The sequence below is a fragment of the Triturus cristatus genome, chromosome 7 (assembly GCF_964204655.1).
Source record: "Triturus cristatus chromosome 7, aTriCri1.1, whole genome shotgun sequence".
NCBI classification, from domain to species: domain Eukaryota; kingdom Metazoa; phylum Chordata; class Amphibia; order Caudata; family Salamandridae; genus Triturus; species Triturus cristatus.
The window spans coordinates 635836804-635857494 of record NC_140590.1 but is presented as its reverse complement, the minus strand read 5'-3'; the positions used below and the strand labels follow the sequence as shown (position 1 = coordinate 635857494).

The following is a 20691-nucleotide window of genomic DNA, read 5'->3' as shown; positions in this document are numbered from 1 at the left end:
CCATCTTGAAGATGGGGAGCCCTGCCCAATCAGGACTAGGCTACTGCCCCTCTCCCACACGAGAGTGGCAGGCTAGGGGGTGTACCCACCCCAGGGAAGGGACCCATTGGTCCCTGCCATTTACCTACCTGTAACGCCCCTAAATTTAGTATTTAGGGCAGAGGTCTACAAACTTTTGGATGCCAAGACCCCCCGTCAACATTTTGAGGCGTAAGGACCCCCTCCTGACAAAAAATTCTAAACTTGTAGGCAGGGCTACTGGAATAATGAGGCAGGTGAGGACCAAATTACGTGACAGGCTTGACTAAATTGTGTGGGAAGAAAATGTAAATGAGGTTATGTGATGCCGCGTATTTTGGGATAGCATTGCTTCATTATTTTGAAATTTTTTACACACAGTAACACTGAGGGAAGATTTCACCCAATCAGTACCCGTTTATAACCAAAATACAGCAATTAACATCAAAGATTTCTAGTCGACCTTTGTGAAGGGCCTTCCACTCTGCGGGAATACGTGCTGCCACATTAGAAGCTCACCTGGCCCTGGCCGGGAGAAGCAGGGGTCCCTTAAAACCCTGGCGGTTTTGTGCAGAGTTGAGCAGTTTACCCATGCAGCTTTCCTCTCACCTCCTCCCTTCCATCCCTCTCCTCTCCTAACCCCGGATCCCTCTCTCACTTTGCAGGCCATTTTCTTTCACCCCTTTTTACAACTTCTGAACTCTCCCCATTCAACCTCTCACTTCACATTTAATCCCCTCTTGCCTTTCTACCTTTTCACTGCCATCATCTCTAACAGTCTCTCGCATTTATCTCATGGCCTCTCTGGCCCTGTCACCTCCCGTGCCCCTCAGCACTTCTTATTCACCTCTTCTCTCTATTCAAATTTTTGTCTATTTGTATCTAGCACCTCTCCAGTCCCCACCATTCATCTTTCACATCTACCTTTTGTTCTAACAGAAGCCCTCACCTTTGGCTCACAGTCACTTCTTGCGTGTCCACACTTCTCTTTGGCAATTCACATTACTCCTCATCCCTGACCTCTTCAATCAAATTCTCTCACTCCCTTGCTGCCCTCTCTCATCCTCTAATCTCTCCTCACCAAGCATATGGGTCGGGCCCGTATGCTCCCCTCAGCATGTGCCACTCTGCTTATTGTTCCCTAATTCAAGAAGGCATGAGTTGTCAGTCTTGCTGTTTTGATGCAGGCCATGCAGTTATGGAACGTGCACCCTCCTTTGCTTCTCTCCACTAAGAATCTATTATCCTTTAGGAAGATATAAAAACCTTTCTCTATGCTCTGTAGGTTACCCCATTTGGCTGGTTCTCCTTCTGTGTGTTTCTCATTTGTCTTCAGGCAGCAGATGGTTATTAGCCCCAGGACATCTTTTGGTAACAGTAGCGCACTACAAATGTAAGTAATAATGGGCAGAAGCAGGGGAGTCACTAGACCAGAACTTTGGAGGGGGGGCTAACACTCCCAGCCAGGGCTGGTCCTAACACTGGTCGCACCCGGTGAAACAGTCTTTTTTGATGCCCCACCCCCGTTTCCTCCTTCTCCATGAATTCCTTCACTGCCACTCACCAACAATGCACCTCATCTTTCTTTAGCACCTTTCTGACAAACATTTCCTTTTTTTATAGCGCTACTCATAGTTTACTCACACTAATTTCTGTGATCTGCATGGTACATATTCTTTGTAGCAGGCACATTAACCCTCTGCACTGTGTGGGTGACCAGAGTGCCCATGTGAGTGCTCGGTGAGCGATGCAGCAGTGTGAGTAGGCAAGAGGAGTGACTGAAGGGTGAGTGAGGTGGCATATGAATATGGGTGCGGATGCAAGTTCAGAATGGGATGAATGAATGTATGATTACTGATGGGCTTGTTTGAGTGAGTTGCATATTGAGCAGTGAGGGGGACAGGTGAGTGAAGTGTCACATGAGTAGTGTACTCGAGTGACTGCAGGGTGAGGTTTAGGGTGAACAGCGCAAATGCATTGTGAGTGCAGAGTGATCACTGAGTGCAGGGTGAGCAGGTGAATGGTGTGAGTGCATGGTGATCAGTGTGAGTGCATTGTGATCGCTGTGAGTGTAGGGTGAGCGTGAAAGTGAAGGGTGAGAATGAGGAATGAGTTGTCTGAATGCAGGGTGCATTCCCAGACCCAAGAAGTAACTCAGCATGTTATTGATGGCGGCGTAGAGTTTAAGATCTAAATTAAACTATTGCGGCATTAATCGGGGATCGAGGGTGAAGGAAATAATGTGCTGATCCTGCAACAAACTTACAGTCCTATGGTTAGGGTTGCCAGCAGATTATTTTTATGGCCCAGTCGGTACAAAAATAAGCAGTCGCCTAAAGCTGTATTTTCAGCAATTATCTGTGCATACTTAGAACAGCAAATATAAATAGAAAGCACGTTTAATTGTGTTATAGGGCTGCCTCCATTATACTGATAATTAAAGAGAACAAAGACAGAAAAGTCACATAACGAATGCATGCATACTTTTTTATTTATAAGTCTATTTAGTGTCAAGAGGAGAGATTTGCAGGCTCTTTAAACAAAACATGGCAGGCATTTTTCTTTTGGCAACCCTACTTTATATTCCTTTTCTTTAAATGCATTCTCACACTACAGCAGTAAAACAAATGTAAGGTATAGGCCGAGTGGGGACCAAACGGGTACTGGAACCAGGAAAAAACACTAAGCCTCTGTAACCGGTTTACAAAGGCTTGTAAAAATGCAAATGGTCTTTAAAGACCTGTGAAAAATTCTGGCGTGCCGGAGATAAGACACCAGACACTGCCCGGCTGAGCCTCTAGCAGCTCGAGTTGCACAGCAGCAGCCCGGGCTGAGACACAGGACGGGGGATGAGGGGGGCTGAAGCCCTTGGGCGTGGGCAGAAGTGTGACTGGGAAGGCGCGACCCCCTTTGTATCGCTCCACGGCCCCCCTGGGGGTCACGCCCCACAGTTTGAAGACCCTTGATTTAGGGGCACCCTGAACCTTCCTTCCTCAGATCCAGATTCCGAAACAAGAAAGAAGATCAAGAAACAAGAAGACCTGCCGTGTAGCTGCTAACAAGAGGAAGACACCAACTGATTTGGCCCCAGCCCTACAGGCCTGTCGACTATCGAACCTGCTCCTGCTAAACCCCGGCATCTCCAGTGGTCAGCAACCTCAAAAACTCCGGAGGACCTGACTGCCTTGTGACTCTAACTAACTGGGACTCCCACGAGCAGTGGTACTGCTCAAAGCAAGTAACAAGCCCCTGGCATCAGTCAGGAACCGTGACTCCTGCACACTCTGCACCCGCCAAGCCTGGCCTGTGCCGGAGTGGACAAAGACCACGAGGACGTCCCCCCGGTGACTGTGACCCCGAATCCAGCGCCCAAGGGCCCACCTCGACACTCCTGACGACGCCTGCAGCCTCAGAACCAGGAACCCCTCCAACCGCGACCAGCAGAGGGTAAGATTTCCCGACGCCAAAAGGCCCCCGGCCCCCTGCGGCCCTCTGTGCCCAACTCTTGGGTGCCTACCTATCCTCCAACTACCCAACTTACCTCTCGAAGTGGTGGCCGCACCTGAAGAACCTTCGTCCCTGAGCTTGCAGCCTTTGTTCGTCACTGAGCTTCTCCATTGAAATCCATTGAGCGCCCGACGGCTCAAAAGCACCCTGCACCCAGCCGTCCGAGTGCCCCTGGCAGTGCAACCTCTACTCTAATCTACTCCCCCACTTGCCCTGAGTAAGTGACCAGGAGCCCTGCTTCCACAACCGCGTGGCCTGCTAGCCAGCAGTCACCAACCAAAGGCTCCCTGCCTCCCATAGGATAACATTGGGCCTAACTCACTCTGCTCCCGGCTGCCCCTGTGCTGCTGAGGGTGTAACAACTGTACCTACCTGGCCCTGGGAGACCCCCTGAGTCTATGACCAGAACCTTAAATCTGCCAGTCGAGTACTTACCCAAAAGCCGATAACTCACTTTTCTTCCATAGGGTAACATTGACTGGTTTCACTTGGAAATTCTTCCAAGTTTTGAGTTTTGAAACTTTAAAATATTAATCTAAAATCAGCCGAATTACAAAAACGAATTTACTCGCCTGTAATCAGGAGAGATCCCAGTGCTGGATCTTGGTGCCCAGCACTGACCCTGCAAAGGAATTACAACCGTACTTACCGCTAACTTGATTTTTCTCCATAGGATAACATTGCCTTGTTTTTGCCATAAATTCTTCTAAGTGTCGATTTTGCAAACTTACAAATATTCGTTAAAATCGCCTGTATATAGTGAGAGGGAGTTTTTTCGCTACGCCCAGGTTCGGCATGCCCTGCTCTCGGTTTTTGGGGAAGGGTCCACGGTCCCTGTTTCTTCGCCCCTCGAGGACCGCATACTCGACGGTCACGTTCCCGATAGTACTATCTCCTTGATCTATAAAAAGTTGATAAATAATCGGGCTGACCTCTTGGTGCGTCTACGGGAGGCATGGACGGGGGATGGAGTTGAGTTGGACGACGAGGACTGGCAGTCCGCGCTGTCATCTCCTAAGGAGGTGGCCATCCCGGCCCGTCTCCGTTTGGTCCAACTTAAGATCCTCCATCGCGTTTACGTGACGGGCCCCCGTTTGGTCTCGATGGGGTTTTCTGAGGACGGGCTCTGCAGGCGTGGCTGTGGGCACAGTGCCACCTTTCTCCAGATCTTGTGGGAGTGCCGCGAGGTGGTGGAATACTGGCATCAGGTGCATGAGGTTTTGAGGCGAGTCACCGGGGTCACGCTGTTGCCGGAGGTGCGTCGTGTGCTGAATGTGTGGGAGCCCAATGACTATAACGCGGCCCAGACTCGGTGGGCGGCCCTGGGGAACATGATAGCAAAGAGGGACATAGCGCAGCTTTGGGGTTCGCAGCGGCCCCCCACCGTGTCTGTCTGGCAGGAGAACATGGACTGGTGCATGTTCAGGGAAAAGACTGTTTATGTGGCTCGTGGTAAACCCGGGGCTTGGAACAGAATTTGGGGGCAGTGGAATACGTATCGTGGAAGTATTTGTGCTCCCCCCCTGGTGGAAACGTCTGATGTAGCCATGTCCCCCTGATCCTTGATGGTTCCTTACTTATTTGGCACATCTGAGTATAGATTTGTATTCCCGTCTCTCCTCCCCCCCCCCCCCCCTCCCCCCCCCCTACCTCTTTGTTTCCCCGCTTTTTGACTGCCATCGGGTGGTCGGATATGGACGTACCCCTGCTGTGGCCCGACGCCCATCTTATGTTTTCTTGCCTCGCCTTTGTTTTAAGTTGTTATTTATGTTAAAAGGGTGTATCCTGATTTCCTCTATGTGCAGTCTGCTCTTCTGTATTGTGCGGAGCCCCGGTGGGCCAGTCATCGTGATTGCACTGTGTGATCTTTTACCTACTAGCGGCCGGCCCTGGTGGTTGTAGGCCCGTGCTTGTAACCTCCTTTCTGCACAATAAAAAATTTTCAAAAAAAAAAAAAAATCGCCTGTATAACAAAAACGCATTCTTTCAACTGTTTACAGGAGATGCACCAGAGCTGGATCCAGGATCCAACACTGAGTAAGAAAAAGTAACGATAACCCTACTTACCTGCTAAGTTAATTTCCTCCAATAGGATAACATCGGTGATTTTATGTGAAAAAGTTTGTCAACTTTTAAAATACAATAAAATTCCTCAAAAATCACAACTGTAACCAAAACGTTTTTACTCAACTGTTTACAGGAGATGTCCCAGGATTGAACCTAGGATCCAGTCCTGTGGTTAGAAAAGTAATCCAAAAAGTAATCAATTGCATTTAACTAGAAATTCCCATTGAGCTCAATGTAAAATTGTGTTTTTGCGTTGCCTATTGCAACAACTGTATCTATTGCATACAAAAGTCTATTGCCTATCGAAAGTATTTATCTAAAGCATCTCATTCTGAGAAAATATTTGTTGATACCTATGGTTGGTTCTAAAATAAAACAACTATATATTTTTATACAAAACCATTGGCCTAGAGTTCAGTTCTTGAGCGTGTGAGACCATTTGCTGACTGAGTGTGTACAACAAATGCTTTACACTGTCCTCTGATACTGCCTTACTGCTCGACCAAGCTACCACTTTAGAGAGTAAGGTTATATCTAACTTAAGCCAAACCTGTAGGGACTGTGGACTCTGTGCACACTGTACCTATTTGGGAACAGTATATACAGAGCCACCTTATTACACCATTCTCCCTTGTCCCCCCTTTGGGACTAGGTGTCCACTTGGCGTGTTTTTTGTTTCCGCCTGCACTTCTAAAAGCATTGCTGAGTTCTACCTCTTGAGCTTTGGTTCTTGGCTGTAGCCACTCCAGCCTTCCCTCCGTGAACTAGCCTGGTAGGCTCTGGTTGCATCTCTTCATGTTTCTTCTCATCCTTTGGTAGGTGTTCACGTGGCGCGCCATTAAGCTTAGAGTGGCCCTTTTTTCCGCTCTCTTTCTTTTATTCTGGTACATGGCTGGTGCCGTTTCTACCTCTCATGCTTGTTCACCTATGGTGTAGCACCATTCTGGCATTTTTGGGTTGCTGTCAGGCTGTTCCACCACAGCCTCCCCCATTGTCCTTCACTCTGTTGCCGGCTCAAGTGCTTAGCGCTTTTTGTTGTTTTGTCGCAGACCCACCTCCCCCTTGGGGTATGGCTATGGTATCTATTCTAAGTTAAGGAATCTGCGGCTAGATGTCTCTATCAGATGTACGAGTTACTTACATTCGGTAATGATGTATCTGGTAGAGACGTTGTCTAGCCGCAGATTCCTTAACGCCCACCCAGCCTCCACGTTCTGTGATAACCTTACCAAGTGGGGTTCTCCACTGCCTTCTTTCAGTTACCATGGGTTTTTCTCTCACGGGTGCTCACATTGCTGAGTCCCTTTGAGGATTGCCATATACAGCTGACTCTCTCCAAAAGGTTTTTTCCTGTAAAATGGTACCTTTTGATTCACCTTCACCAGGAGATTCATCTTCTTTTTCTTTTCTTCTCCTGCTGCCTTCCCTCCCTTCCGCCTTATCTATTGGCTCAGTGTTCTAGTCTCCTCTACACTCGTCCTTTGGGGATCTGTTTACCTCTGTTTCAGACCTCCATTACTATAGGGGCAGTGCCAGTCTTTTATACCTTCCTGCAGTGCACTGTTGTTCACTCTGTGCTCCGTTCTTGCTGGCCGACACAGTTCCACATGGTAATGAGTCTATTTCTGTCTGTTGAGATATTCTTCCCTTGGTGCACTTGGGGAAGGGTCTTCGCTTAGCTTGCGGGGCTCTTTCTCGCAGCTTTTTCTCTTATATGTGGGCAGTGTCTACTTCTGTCTTTTACGATGGTTTCTTGCACCACCTTCCTTCCTTTATTCATAGGTTTTTATTCCTCGCACACTATTCCCATACTTTCACAGTTTTTGTTGGTGGCTCCGCATTGTGCTGCGGAAAAGTTTCTCCATAGAAAACTGACGTCAGCGCGACGGGAGGGACTTGTATGACCTCGCTGACGTCACCTACTTGGACGGCGTCCGGGTGGGGTCATGTGGTGCCGTTCCCCAGCATGCAGAGGTGCTGCTTCAAAAACAATTTCGGATCCAGTCTGACTCCTGGGGATATTCTAAGTTAAGGAATCTGTGGCTAGACGACGTCTATGCCAGATACATCATTACCGAAAGTAAGTAACTCGTACATTACACGGTGAGGTCACACAACCACACCATTTAATACACACCATTTTCTCACAACATCTTTCTTTACTACTGCATCCGAGGAACATGTTGCCGGGCTTAGGCTGATATCCCCTTAGAGCCTAACCGCACTAGACTTTATCCTGGCATCACCCTCTCTTGGGTGGCAGATCACGAAATTGTACTGTCATGCAGGCTTAACCTCTGGTGACTGCACCTTGGGTGATAGTGGAGTGGTAGTGGGAGCTCGGGTGGACATTCCCAACCAGCTGTGGAAGTACTGGTGTGCTCCGATGGGTTCATTATCTCCCAACTATAGGCTGCATCTCGTACATATCCAGTTCATACACAGAATTTTCCAAACACCCCTCCAGCTACATAGAATGGGCCTTAGACTTTGCGGCAGATGTGGGACTGTTGGGTCTTGCTTCGGGTACTTAGCCTGGCATTTCCCCACGACAGTAGCATATTGTACGTGCAAGTTTTTTAGCGTACAGTGGAGGTGACTGCTAGCGCAATGCCTAGATTACTGGTGGCAGCGTTGCTGGCATATGTTAGAGATCTCACCCAGTGTACGTAAGCTTACTGCCTCAAATTGACTGCTGGATAAAGGGCCTAATTTACTGTCGGGAACAACTGATGGAATATTTGCTTTTGATGTCTGAGCCCAGCCGGCTGAAGGACATCTGGGCCTCATTTGATACTTACATTGCAGAATGGCCTGATCAACAGGGCGACAAAGAAAACTGATCCTGTAGAAACCCTCTGAAATGCCTGACTTGCCTCTTCAGCATTTTATAATATCCATTGTACTAAACTCAATTCCCCTGCCATAATACATCTTCACAGCATTCCGCAATGTTCACACTAGGGGTGCCGGAATTTGCGAAAGTGACTTTCGCAAATTATCGCGAAAATGTTAAAAATCTGCGCAAACACGCAGAAATATCTCAAAGATGCGGAAGTTTTTTTCCCGCCCGTTCGCGGTATTTTCTGCGTGGTCGCGGCTCGCCAACTTACCCATGCGGTTGCTCGCGGGCGCGGCCATCTTGTTTTCACTCTTCTCGCGGTGCATATTTTTAAAATATTTCCTTTGCTTCCTCCAACCCACTATGTTTATTGGTAATTTTTGCCACAATTGCCATCATCCAAAAACCTGATTTGTTCTGTGCTGTATGTAAGGTGAAAAGGAATAAGAGTATAGATCAATTAATACAATTTAGTTCAGAAATAATACAATTTCCCTCCTGAATAGCACAGTTGTGTTCCCACATTGGATCTGGAAGATGAGGAATACATAGTACTGCCTGGATCAGTGTAAGACACTATTTCTATAACCCTAGTTTGATTAAGCAATATGAAAAAATTGTGACATTGAAGTTAAAACCTAATCCTTGCTTGCCACATTACTGTACATATGTTATTGTTGCAGATTAACATTTAGAAAAACTTATATTTACTTAACTGCTATCCTCAGAAATGCGGTCATCCTTACAAAGTACAGTGAGACATTCCTTTTGCCTCATATGAAAGACCTCTCCGCTCAAGAAGTTGTTGTAAGCATACATTATGAAAATATTTTCATTTGCGTTTTTGTTTTGTTTTTCTTTTTTTATGGCTCATTTTTTGTTGATCATTTTGTTATATTCTAAATGTGGTCATGGAGCTCTAACCTCTTGTTTAAAATGAGAAAATGTAAGCCAAGTTTGGTCGTTTTGCTTTACTTGGTTTTGAAGCCTTCAAGTGAGTTATTTGAGGGGAAAACATGTTTGGTCATTTGTAACTTCACTATCACATTTGGCTTGATTTTTTTTTTTAACAAAATTAATCAGCGTTTGGGTGCAGCCAAAGGCAAAGAGTCTTTACGTCCTATAGTGGATAGAAAATAACCTCCATTTCACCCGTGCCATTTTGCATGCAATTATCCAGTTACCCATCAATGCTTTATTTAAAATTGAAACCTACTTTGTGTTGCTCATTTGTTTTGTTTTTTGGTTTGTTTGTTTACATTTTTCCTGGGTCTGAGGTATCACTACTTTCAATGTACAGTTTTGTTGTGCAAATAATTTGTGAATCTTGTATTTGTGAACTCCAGAGAGAGTGTAGTAAAGCGTCCTTTTTCGCATGGTTACCCCCTAACTTTTTTCCAGATACCTGAAGCACTTTGAATGTGCCCTGGGTCCCTGCCAATCAATAAACTAGGGCCTGTGTTCTTTCCCTAACCTGTACCATTGTTTCCACAATTGGCACAACTCTAGCCTACCTGCAAGTCTGTTACCCAAGGACATGGTAGTCAGGGAAAGGCCTCTGAGGGCTGCAGCATGTATTATGCCACCCTCAGGGACCTCTTACCCCAAACTTGCTCCACTACCTTTGCAGCCTCTGCGTGTTGTGGTACAGCTAAAGATCAAGAGTCGACATGGCATACATCCCTGTGTGCCATGCCTGCCCAGCACTGCATGAGGCCCAGGTAGGTCACTTAAGGTAGGGTGCCATTTAAACTCATGTGAGGGCCTATCTGCATGAGCATACAGGCCCCTATAATATATAATGCCATTCTTAGATATTATAAGTGCACAGTAAAACCATTCTGAGTATATGGTCTAGAAAATGGTCATTAAGGGTTTTCTAGCCCCATAATAGCTTTCCGGAATCCTGGCATGTTTGGTATTAAAGATCTCAGAGTAATACATCTGTACTGACTCCACTGACAGATTTATTATCCCATGCACTCAACGAGACAGGTTTCTGGTTCCCTGGGGTGGGAGCATTCGCTCCCAGGGCCCAGAAACAAAGCCTTCCCTAGACGGAGGTGTTCACACCTGCCCCAAGTCAGGAAGAGCCATCAAAGGCCTTGCCGCATTTGCAACTCGACCCCCAGCCCCTTCTGCTATTAGGAGTAGGCCCCCTTCTTGTCTCATCCCCTTTTCAGCAGTAAGAAAGGTGGGAAAAATCAGGACAGCTCAGGTGTGCCCACCTCTACCAACCCCAGCCCTCTGGTGGTGAGACGAGGTGAAGCCCACTCTTCAGTGCTGGCCATCCTGCAGATGGCAAGCACCCTCCACTCGGGGTCAGGGATTGTGCCCATTCCCCCACGTGCGTGAGCACACTAAGGGTGTAGTCTCCCTATGGTCTGTAACGCTCTCTGTACTACCTTGCTACCCCAGTAACGCCTCTAAATACAGTATTTAGTGGCACCCCTGAACCCAGCTCAGCAGAATTGACGACCTACAAAAACTGGAACCCAAAGACGTCGCAGCAGTGAACAGTCCATGCCCAACTGACTTGGCCCCAGCCCAACTGGCCTGCCTGCAGCTCGGAACCCCCCTGCGAAGAAATGGATGGCTCCAAAAAAGATCAGCAAACTCCAGTCTTGGTGAGGACTGATCCCCTGCTTCTATAAAGACTTGAGACTCCTGAGGACAGCGGCCCGGTCCACAAAAGAAGATCAAGACCCTGCGAAACCAAGAAACCCTGCTCCAGGGCCTACCTCTGCACCCGTGTCCAGACGGCCCACTAGTCCTGAAGTGGTTCCCCAGCAGTCCTGACCTCCAAACCATCGAGGAGTGTCACCTCCAAGGCCCAGTGTCGACGCCTGCAGCCTTTTCACGACAACCACCCTCAACCACGACCCTCTGGTAAGGAGGCAACCCAACTCTAGAAGACACCCCTGCAGCCTCCGGCCATGTGTCCTGTCGACCAGTTCCAAAGTTGTCCTGACGTCCTCCTGCATCCTAAGTTACTTACCTGGCTGTTGGTTTCCTTCGTCTGGCTTCCTGACAGACGCCTTCAGCCTGGGACCGATTTCGAAGATCTCCATAGAAAAGCATCGGCCGCCCCTGTGCGCATGGTGATGTGGTTTTGGTGCTGCCTTGGGTCCCTCTTTGCCCTCCAATAAACTTCTTCGTCCCGATGGGCCTGCTCACGAGCAGCCTCAATATGCGGTATCTCTAGCCCCACTGGCTAGCATTGGCCCCAGTACCGAATTCCTCACCCTACACCCGGCCGCCCTAGTGCTGCTGGTGGTGCACCTTGAGTTCAGAATTGAACCTTTGGGAATGTTGGTTCTACCCCCAAATGGACGACACCATAAGTCGTTTTACTTACCACAATTGCTAACTTCGTTTTTCTCATAGGGTTGCATGGTGTGGACTTTCTCTGAAAAATTCTGCAAGTGATGACTGCCTTGTATTGCAACAAAGTATCTTAGTGTCTACAAATGAGTTGTCCTGCTTACTAATGTACTGCAGTGCCTAAGTTATGTTATTAGTTTGTTTTGCTCTGAGTTAGAAAAGTAACTAGGGAGTAATCAGAAGTAATTGCAAGTATTAAAAAGAGTGTACCAAGTGTTTTCTATACTGCAAATTAACTTGTATGCTTATACAAAACCAGTACACACCTTATTTTGAAAAGTATTCTTGTTTTGAAAGCTTCCAGCTTCCTGCAGATAAGCATCAGTTCAAAATGAGACTTCTTTTAAGGGGCACAACATTTTGCATGCTCTGCCGTTAATTCAGTTTTCTATTCTTGATTAGTCGATTTGTCTACACTTGTTTAATCCGAATCCTAGTTCTTTACATGTCCATGATCTTCCAGCCGGTCAGTAAAACACAATATAGTTTTTTTCCTGATAAATTATTGTGTAGTGTAATAGGTAGTGTCAAGTGAATAACAATTATTAGAGAAGACAAACGTTTTCTTGCAAATAGTCCATACATTATGAAAACAGTATACATTCCTTTGCTGAGTTTCATTATACTCTATTTCACAAAATGCAGGATTCCTAGCAAAAACGTAGGTAATATAGTCTTAAAATGTATAAATCTACTACATTCTAAATTGGTGATCTCAACAAGTTAATGTGGATAATATATACAACTGTTATCTTTTAGCTGAGCTATAATTAAATCGCTGGTTTTATTCACAGACCAAATGCAAGGTAATACTTCAGGATTCCGCATCCTGAAGTATTAGCAGACTACTCTTAAAGCGAAGAGAAAGAACATCTCCACATTCATTAACCACAATATTCCTAAAAAGGGCGTGCCTACTGTTTCTTCAGGTACTCTAATAAAAGCGATGAAAAAGAAGGAATTGGTTAACAATTTCATATAAATTTAAATTAGTTTGTCTATTTGGTGGTATAAGGGAAATTGGGTAAAATTCACAGCCTAAAATATTCAACCAATTCCAATTAAGGTGGATCAGCAGCTGAGATGCAAGGTTCTAAAGCAAGTGATGTCTTCTCCTAGTGATCAGCGGTCATTGAAGTAAGGAGTCTTTTCCAGCTCCATTATTTGGTTGCTGTTTCTTGTATGGCATCCATTAGCTTTCCATTAGCCTTGTAATCAAGTTTCCTTAAGTCTAAACCAAGCCTGTTTGATAAGTATAGATGAAAATCATTCTGCACAGCCCTAATACATATTTTGGAGTATAGAAACATGTTGCCCACATGATTAAGCCAATATCTTGCACACTTATGATTATGGCCTTAGTTCGGCTAAATGCTGGAATTTATTTGAAATGTAGAATTTCTTGAACTCAATGGTACTAATATTACATGAAGTAATTTGTTTATTCTGGTCTGTTATCTAATCTGCCCGTTAAATTGTAGTGGGCTGTTTTAAAGGTAGCACAGCATTCACAATAAAATACACTTTACCTGTTCCCGGTAACCTCCTAAGTCTATCAAGCCAAACCACGTACGCCATGGTATTGCAAACAAGACACTCTCAAATGGAATGCTTATAACTCCTATAGGAAACTGACTCTATATTTGCTATACCATCAAATGGCTATATCATGCACAAAGTTAAGAGCTTCCCCCAGAAATGTACAGGGCTCAATGTAAACCCAAAGTTCTCTATTTGTGGTAGTGTGTTCAAGCAGCCGAAGGCCTAACATAGAGGAGTGGAAGACATTTGTTATGCACACACGGATTAGTAAATAGCACACAACTCCAAAGGAGATCCACACCAATTTTAGAAAAATAAGTCTCTTTCAAGTTTTATTTTAAGACCAAAATGTACATAAAAAGGGAAGTACGTTTATCAGGAAAATTACTTTACACTTTAAAAAGTGGACACAGTGCAATTTTCAGGCTTTGCAATGTTACTCTATGGGAGGAAAACAACAATGCGGTTTTGCAGGAAAGTACTCGACTTACAAATTCAGTCTCCGAGTTCTGAGGTCATCACGGTCAAGGTTCAAGTCCGCTCCAAGACTGCACCACCAGCCCAATGTTAACCAATGGAGACGGGGGGTGATCGAAGTTGCGATGCTCACAGGTGAGCAAAGTGGTGTCAGCGGTCCATCTCCTGGAGTTAAGGTAAATACAGGAAGGGGGGGGGGGGCACAAGGCAGCACCAAACGTACTCTCAGTGGCACAGTGGCGGCTGGGTGCAGAGTGCCAACACAGCATCGGGTGTCCAATGCACTTCAATGGGGGAGATCGGTCTTTATGCAAGGCTGCAGGCTCAAGCCAGGAGGCCGGTCGAAGAAAACCTGCAGCTGCTCTGGTAAGTAGAGATGCTAGGGGAAGCAGGGACACCGTTGGTCAAGCTCCCCAAGGCCCAGGGGCTTCGGGTACAGGGGTGTCCTTTGGCATCGGGAACAGCTTACCGGACAGGTCGCAGTCAGAGGGAGTCTTCGAGTTGAGGCTGCAGGCATCGTGGTGGAGTCTGGCAGGGGTCAGCCCACAGTGGACTCTTGCTCAGAAGTGCTGGGGAACTCTCTGAGGACCTGTGGGCCAATTGGGCCCGGGCCGTGGGCTTCTGGTGCAGAGGTGGATCTAACGGTGGTTTCGCAGTTCCTCAGGGGAGAGTTCTTTGTTCTTTAAAGTTGATTTCTCCTGGACAGGTCCGCTGTCCACGCGAGATCTTGGTCTTTGTCAAAGGCAGGCATTCCTCCTAAGGCTTTGGAGGTCGCTGGCCTGCAGGACAGGTCATCTTTTGGCACAGGATCACCAAGGGCTGCAGGCAGGCCAGTAGTGCTGGGGCCAAGTCAGTTGGTGTCTGCAGCCTTCTCTGCTGATGCGACTCTGCATTTTCCAGCTTTTCTTAAGTCGTCAGGAATCTGAATTCAGGGTCTCTGGGATCCACCTAAATACTAGATATAGGGGCGTTACAGGGGAGTAACCAGTAGGGACCAATGGGTTCCTTACCTGGGGTGTCTACACCCACTATTATGTCACCCCCCTTTTGAAGGGGAGCATAGCTCTAACCCTGATTGGATAAGTCCCACCATCTTCAAGATGGTGGATATAGAAATATCTGCTCAACTTCGCTTCCACCACCAGAGGGGTGGAGTTGGTTGTCCAGCTGGTTCTCCCGCCAAAAGTGGGGGTTTGAACGGGGGGCTGCCACCTGCTGCTAGCAGCAGAGACTGGGGTTACATTACAAAGGTGGCAAGGCCTTTGAATCTCTCCTCTGGAGCACTGTGCTCATCCTCGGGGCGGAGGTGTGACACCTCTGCCAAGGATGTGCTTTATTTCTGACCTCAAAGAGCAGGGGCTCTCGACCCAGGGGTCAAGAAACATGCCTCGTGGTGGCAGGCTGCCTAAAGCCAGTCAAGAGACCGCACCAGGGTTTGTAGGTTATCAGGGTTCATGTTTCAATAAATCTGACACTGGCATCCATGTGGGTTTATTGAGAGGAGTTGTTTGGTACCAAACACTCCTCGGTTCAGTGAAGCCATCATGGTGTTGGGGTACTCGAGCTGTTGAGTTTCCAGTCCATGTACTCTCTCTGGCTTCACTAGCACTTACATATTTAAGAATAGACTTAGATATTGTAGGGTCATATCTGCTCACGCAGATATGCCCACATCTGAGATATAGTGCACCCTGCCCAAGGGCTTGTAAGGCCTGCTAGAGGGGTGACTTATATATACCTTAGGCAGTACTTCTTGGCATGCCACACAGACAGTCTGCCATGTTGACTTTGTCGTTTTTCTCTGAACCACGGCACGCAAGGTGCAGTGGCAGTTTGCATGGCCTTGGTGAGGGGTCCCTATGGAACCTTCTTCAGTCTCAAAGCCCTAGGTAGCAGAGTAGCATTTACTAGGAACTTACAGGGAGTCTGAAGTGCCAATCGTGGTACAGTTTTAGGGACAGAACACTGTTACTGGGAACGTGGACAGCACGGACTCTGTTCTCTACAGTCAAAGTTGCATCAAAAGCCAGGCAATAAGTGTGGGGGGAAGGGGGTGGGTACTGCAACAGAAACTAATTTTCCCACAACTCCTCAGTCTCCTCAGTTGTAATTACCATTGTTTTTCATTTTGCCAGAATGTTGTCCTATGTGATTGTAGAGAAACCATGTAATAAATGAGTAGTGACCTTTCCGTGTTTCCCATACGTGGTTTCATTTTCGTACAATTTTCATGTGACTAGTGTAGCCGGAATCGTCCTTTTCCCACTTTCATGACTAGTCCAAGGCCATTCCTATTATTACATTAGAACATATGTGATTTTTAGACCACTTGGATGCATTTGACATGCAGCCCTTACCTGCTAAAGCACAGAGAATTGGTTTAACGCACACAGGTGTTTGATCTGAGGCAACTCACCTGTTATCTGAGGACCAGCACTAAGGGGTTGATTGGTACTATGCACAGTGTCCAGGTGAGCAGTGTCCACCAATGTCAGAAAGAAGTTTGCCACCTGATCATCATCTTTTGATTTTAGCTGTTCATATAGGGTTCTCTTCCCAAAAAATGTAGTTATATGGCTGTTCCTATGGTTCACACTGAACTCCTTTCTGGTTCCTTCCATGGAATGGCATTACTACTGTTTTACTCACTCCTAATGTTCCCAACTTTAAGGACACCACCATAGTCTATAATAAAACCATTGATGGTCATCATTACCCGCACCCCCACCCCCATGCTATCAACTAAAAGTATTGAAATGCAGAAATTCTTTGCAGCACATTGACCTCCCAATTAGGTAGCCAACTCTACCCCGACGACCTCTGCTTTTCTGACAGTGATGTACCTCATCTATTTTAAAAACAACTATTATCTGCCTTTCTATTTGTTAGCCATTCAGTTTTTAAAGGTCATGTAAACACATTGAGATTGTTCTATACCAAAACTGTTTTACTTACTAGAAAGGAACCAAATCAACAGGAGAGGAGCTATGTAGCAAGAAGTAAATGAGACTTGCATCTGCACTCTCACTCAAACCCCACCTTCTGGTAACTCACTATCTTCCCCAGGGTGCAGAAAGAAATGCAGAAAACAAGAGACACCTGCCTCAGTTGAGCTCTCTTCTAAGTTTGACGGCGCAACACAGTTTTGGTATGTTCCTCAAGCTGATAAGGAGCTCAAGGCTAAATACATTCTAAGTCCACCCTGCTCCGGCAAGGTAAACGGGTCTGACATCACCGGTTAAATTTGGTACGGCCTGATTTTGAATTGACTGACCCACTTTTATTCCCTCAGATACAAGCCATTGCTGGTTCTGTCTCATCTGTATTCTCCTTCCAAATACTCCAACGCAACTAAAAGGAATGAGTGATCATGCCCTTGGATGTTCCCTCCTCATTCACCTCTGGGAGTAGACCTCAGTTGGAAGATCAAGACTCCAACAGAGAGCCTGGTACTAGTGGGTGTGAGGTCATGTAACCTACTAGACTTTACTAATTAATTGGGGCCAAGGCATTTCAGCAGCTGCTGCTCCTGCTCAAAATCATGGCACCTATTCACTGGGGATATCCTCAGTTAACTCAAAGCTAGAATTCATAATCAAACCCTATGTCCTTAGGATGTCTTCAAAAAGCCACAACCTGAGGCAGCTGTCTGAAGATCTTTGGAAACCTTAAATCAGTAACCCAAAGACAGCTCTATATTTGACACTGTGGAACCCTCTGCATTGTTTGTTATGACTGTGACCATTTTCTCGATGAACTAGCCTTTCTCCTGGCACATATGCAAGATTGTAAAAGTTCCCCAACAAAAGTATGTACCAGTCATGGTGCTACCAAATCAGATTTGCTAAAATCAGTGCCTTTATAGTGACGTGTGATCCATTAGCATGTGTTTGATTATTTTATACCTCCTTTACCCAGGAATAAGATGAATATATGCTTCCCTTCCTGGGCAAAGAAACAGCTAATCAAAACTAATGGTAATCTGGGGCCTCATTAACACTGCTGCAAGGACCCTGAACACCATTCTTTCAGGTGCAAACCTGCTTTGCAGAAGCCTTTAACCCATGATCACTGTAAACTCTCTAGCTTGTCCCCAACGACCACTGTGGCATCTCCACCTCCCGCTAATGCCTTGTTGCTGTGGCCAGTTGCAATGACACATGGGTGGGGATGTGACCCGCAGATACTGCACCTGTGAGTTGGATTGGGCCGAGACCGAGTCCACCCTTTAGGGACTACCTGGGGGAGTAACTCAAAAGCCTCATAATTGGAACTTCCTACTTTTGAACGGAGACAGCTTGAACGGAGCGGGGGGACCTCTCCTCTCCCCGACCAGATCTACAAACCTGAGAGCCTTCCTTTTGGTCCCCCTTGGCTTCTGCGCATCCCCTCACGTGCTTATTACTGCCTTTTTGCCTACGGTGGTCTGGAATGCCTTGCATAAGTAGAAGCCTTGCTGCTTGCAGGAGAGTAGGGGGAGCGAGAAGGCGGGGATAGCCCACGGTGTCTTGGAGGTTGGGGGGGCATCTCTTTTCCTCTCTAAGGTCCTACAACTGAACCTCTGCCATCTCTTCCTGAAGCTCTTGGGTCACAGAAGCTCTCTCGCTTGCCCCACCTGGCCAGACTAATCACACTGCCCTTGTGGTGTGATGAACTTGTGCACCTAGCCTAAATCTACCAAAGAAACATGCTGCTATACCTCGCTCTAAAGCGGTCAAGGACAACCCAGTCATGTCACTCTGGTCCAAAGCGGCACGCCTCTCCCCAGACGCTGGCCCCGGGTTTCGCAAGGATACATGGAGCGCTTCTTGCAGGAGATTTGATCGGACATTGGTTCTCTCAAGGAAGAGTTCAAATCAGGTCTCCGAGACATCTGGAAAGACGGCTACGACATAGGGGAGCAAGTTGATGATCTTGAACGTACCGTGGATGCATGATCAGAAGGGCAGGAAATGCTGTGGCGGAGGGTAGCAGTTCAAGAGGAGCAAAACATCGAAATACAATCGAAGCAGACTTGGAAAACAGTAGCCGGCAGAATAACAACCGAAGCGTCCACACAGGAAACTAAAAGAAATATTATACATAAGCTCCGCAGCCTCAGGGGAGGGTTGCGCGCTTTTTGGCGAACTCTATATGAATGTGAACAGATTACTGCTCCGGTGTGGCCTGTTCGGGCAGGACTGTTGCTCCGTGGACGAATGGACCTGTTGCTGGTGGTGCCGAGCCGCAGGGACCAAGAGCGACTCCCTATCTGCGTGGGAACATGGTCTTTGGTCCCCCGTGATGTCCATCTCCTATGACTCTTCCCCCAGGAGGATGACTCCTCTAGCGGGTCGAGCGCCCCTAGTGTCGGCCTCCACAATGTGTGGAAAACGGGTTTGGCCCTGTTGGTCCGTTGATAATCTGTTTTCCTCTTCCTTTTCAGGTCAGTTTAGGCTACAAGTGACCCTTATCAAGGATAATGGAGGTCACCCTTAGAACAAACGCAAGCAAATCTGGCGCTACCTACTGCAGCAGGACCCGGATATCATCTTCTTACAGGAGACTCACTTGATGAGGTCCGACTGCCACCGCATGGCGCACCCAAGATATCCTGAGCGCTATTGGGCGTACACCAACACAGACACTTGAAGTCAGTGTTTTGTGCAAGGCGGGCTTCTCTACCACAGTCACTAAAGTAGTCCAGAATGGGGAGGGGTCCCCTCACTAGGGGACGTCGGACGCTTGCACTGATTACCATCTATGCACCGAATACTTCCCAGGACTCATATCTCAGGAAGCTCTTGCATGAACAATTAGAGGGGATGGAAGGTGACATAATAGTTTGTGGAGACTTTAACCTGGTATGGGACCCCACCCTCGACCGTAATGAAGCTACCTTCCAACACGCTGGGACCATGTTAGCATACCTAAAACTGAACGTTGAGAACTTGGGCCATGTGGACGCATGGCATACAAACATCCACACTCGAGGGACTATTCTTTCTGCTCACACGTACACGCCTCCCATCTCCGCTTCGACTACGCCCTAATCTCCCATTCTCTCCACTGCCGCTTATCTGCCATTGAGTTGTTGGATATCTCCATCCCGGGCCAAGCCCACTTCGAGCAAACATGGGAGGGTAGTAGCCACTCTTCAAAGACCCAGCCAGCCTGGTGCTTGCCCCCGCATCGCCTGCGGGACCCTGTAGATTTAGCTGATATCCGGAAGGGCATTGTAGAATACTTCTCCTTTAATGCCCTCCCAGAGACCCCTTTGCACACTCTTTGTGATGGGTTTAAAGCCACCATCCAGGTCGTGATCACATCCATTGCAATTGCTCGAGGGCGGGAATCCAGGCTGGTGGAGTCTGGCCTTATCACCAAAGTCAAGCAATTGGAACTCCTGGATAGAGCAAAACCCAAGCGTTGCAATAAATGACAGCTGGCAGTGTTGCAAGGCCAACTCCGTGCACTACGGACGGAGAAGGTTGAACGAGCGCTCTTGGCGCTACAACAAAGATTTATTACGAGGGGGGGGTAATAAAGTAGGAAGACTTCAACAAGCACGAGCTAGGACCCACATCGCCAGATTGTGACCCAGAAATGGGGAATGGGCGACATCCGAAGGAGACATACACCAAGTCTTTCATGATTATTACCAAATGCTATACTCTCAAAGATCCGCACCCGGATTTGGTCAATTCATATTTGGACACCTGTGACTGGGAACCCTTGCCCCCACGCCAAGCAGAGCTCCTTGACGAGCCGATCACCCTGATAGAACTACAGACAGCAGTTTGATCCCTTCCCCTGGGTAAAACACCCAGCCCATACAGCCTCCCTGTATCTTTTTACCGGCTCTACCTCCCAGA

At 47.2% G+C, this 20691-nt stretch overlaps 1 protein-coding gene across 1 annotated transcript in view; it reads left to right on the top strand.

The window, feature by feature from the left end:
• NOL11 (nucleolar protein 11) overlaps window positions 1–20691 on the top strand; it is a 367767-nt gene that overhangs the window by 269046 nt on the left and 78030 nt on the right. The window contains exon 15 of the mRNA XM_085617263.1: window positions 9163–9241. Within this exon, the coding sequence (XP_085473389.1) occupies window positions 9163–9241 (79 nt within the window). The remainder of the gene's footprint in view (window positions 1–9162; window positions 9242–20691) is intronic.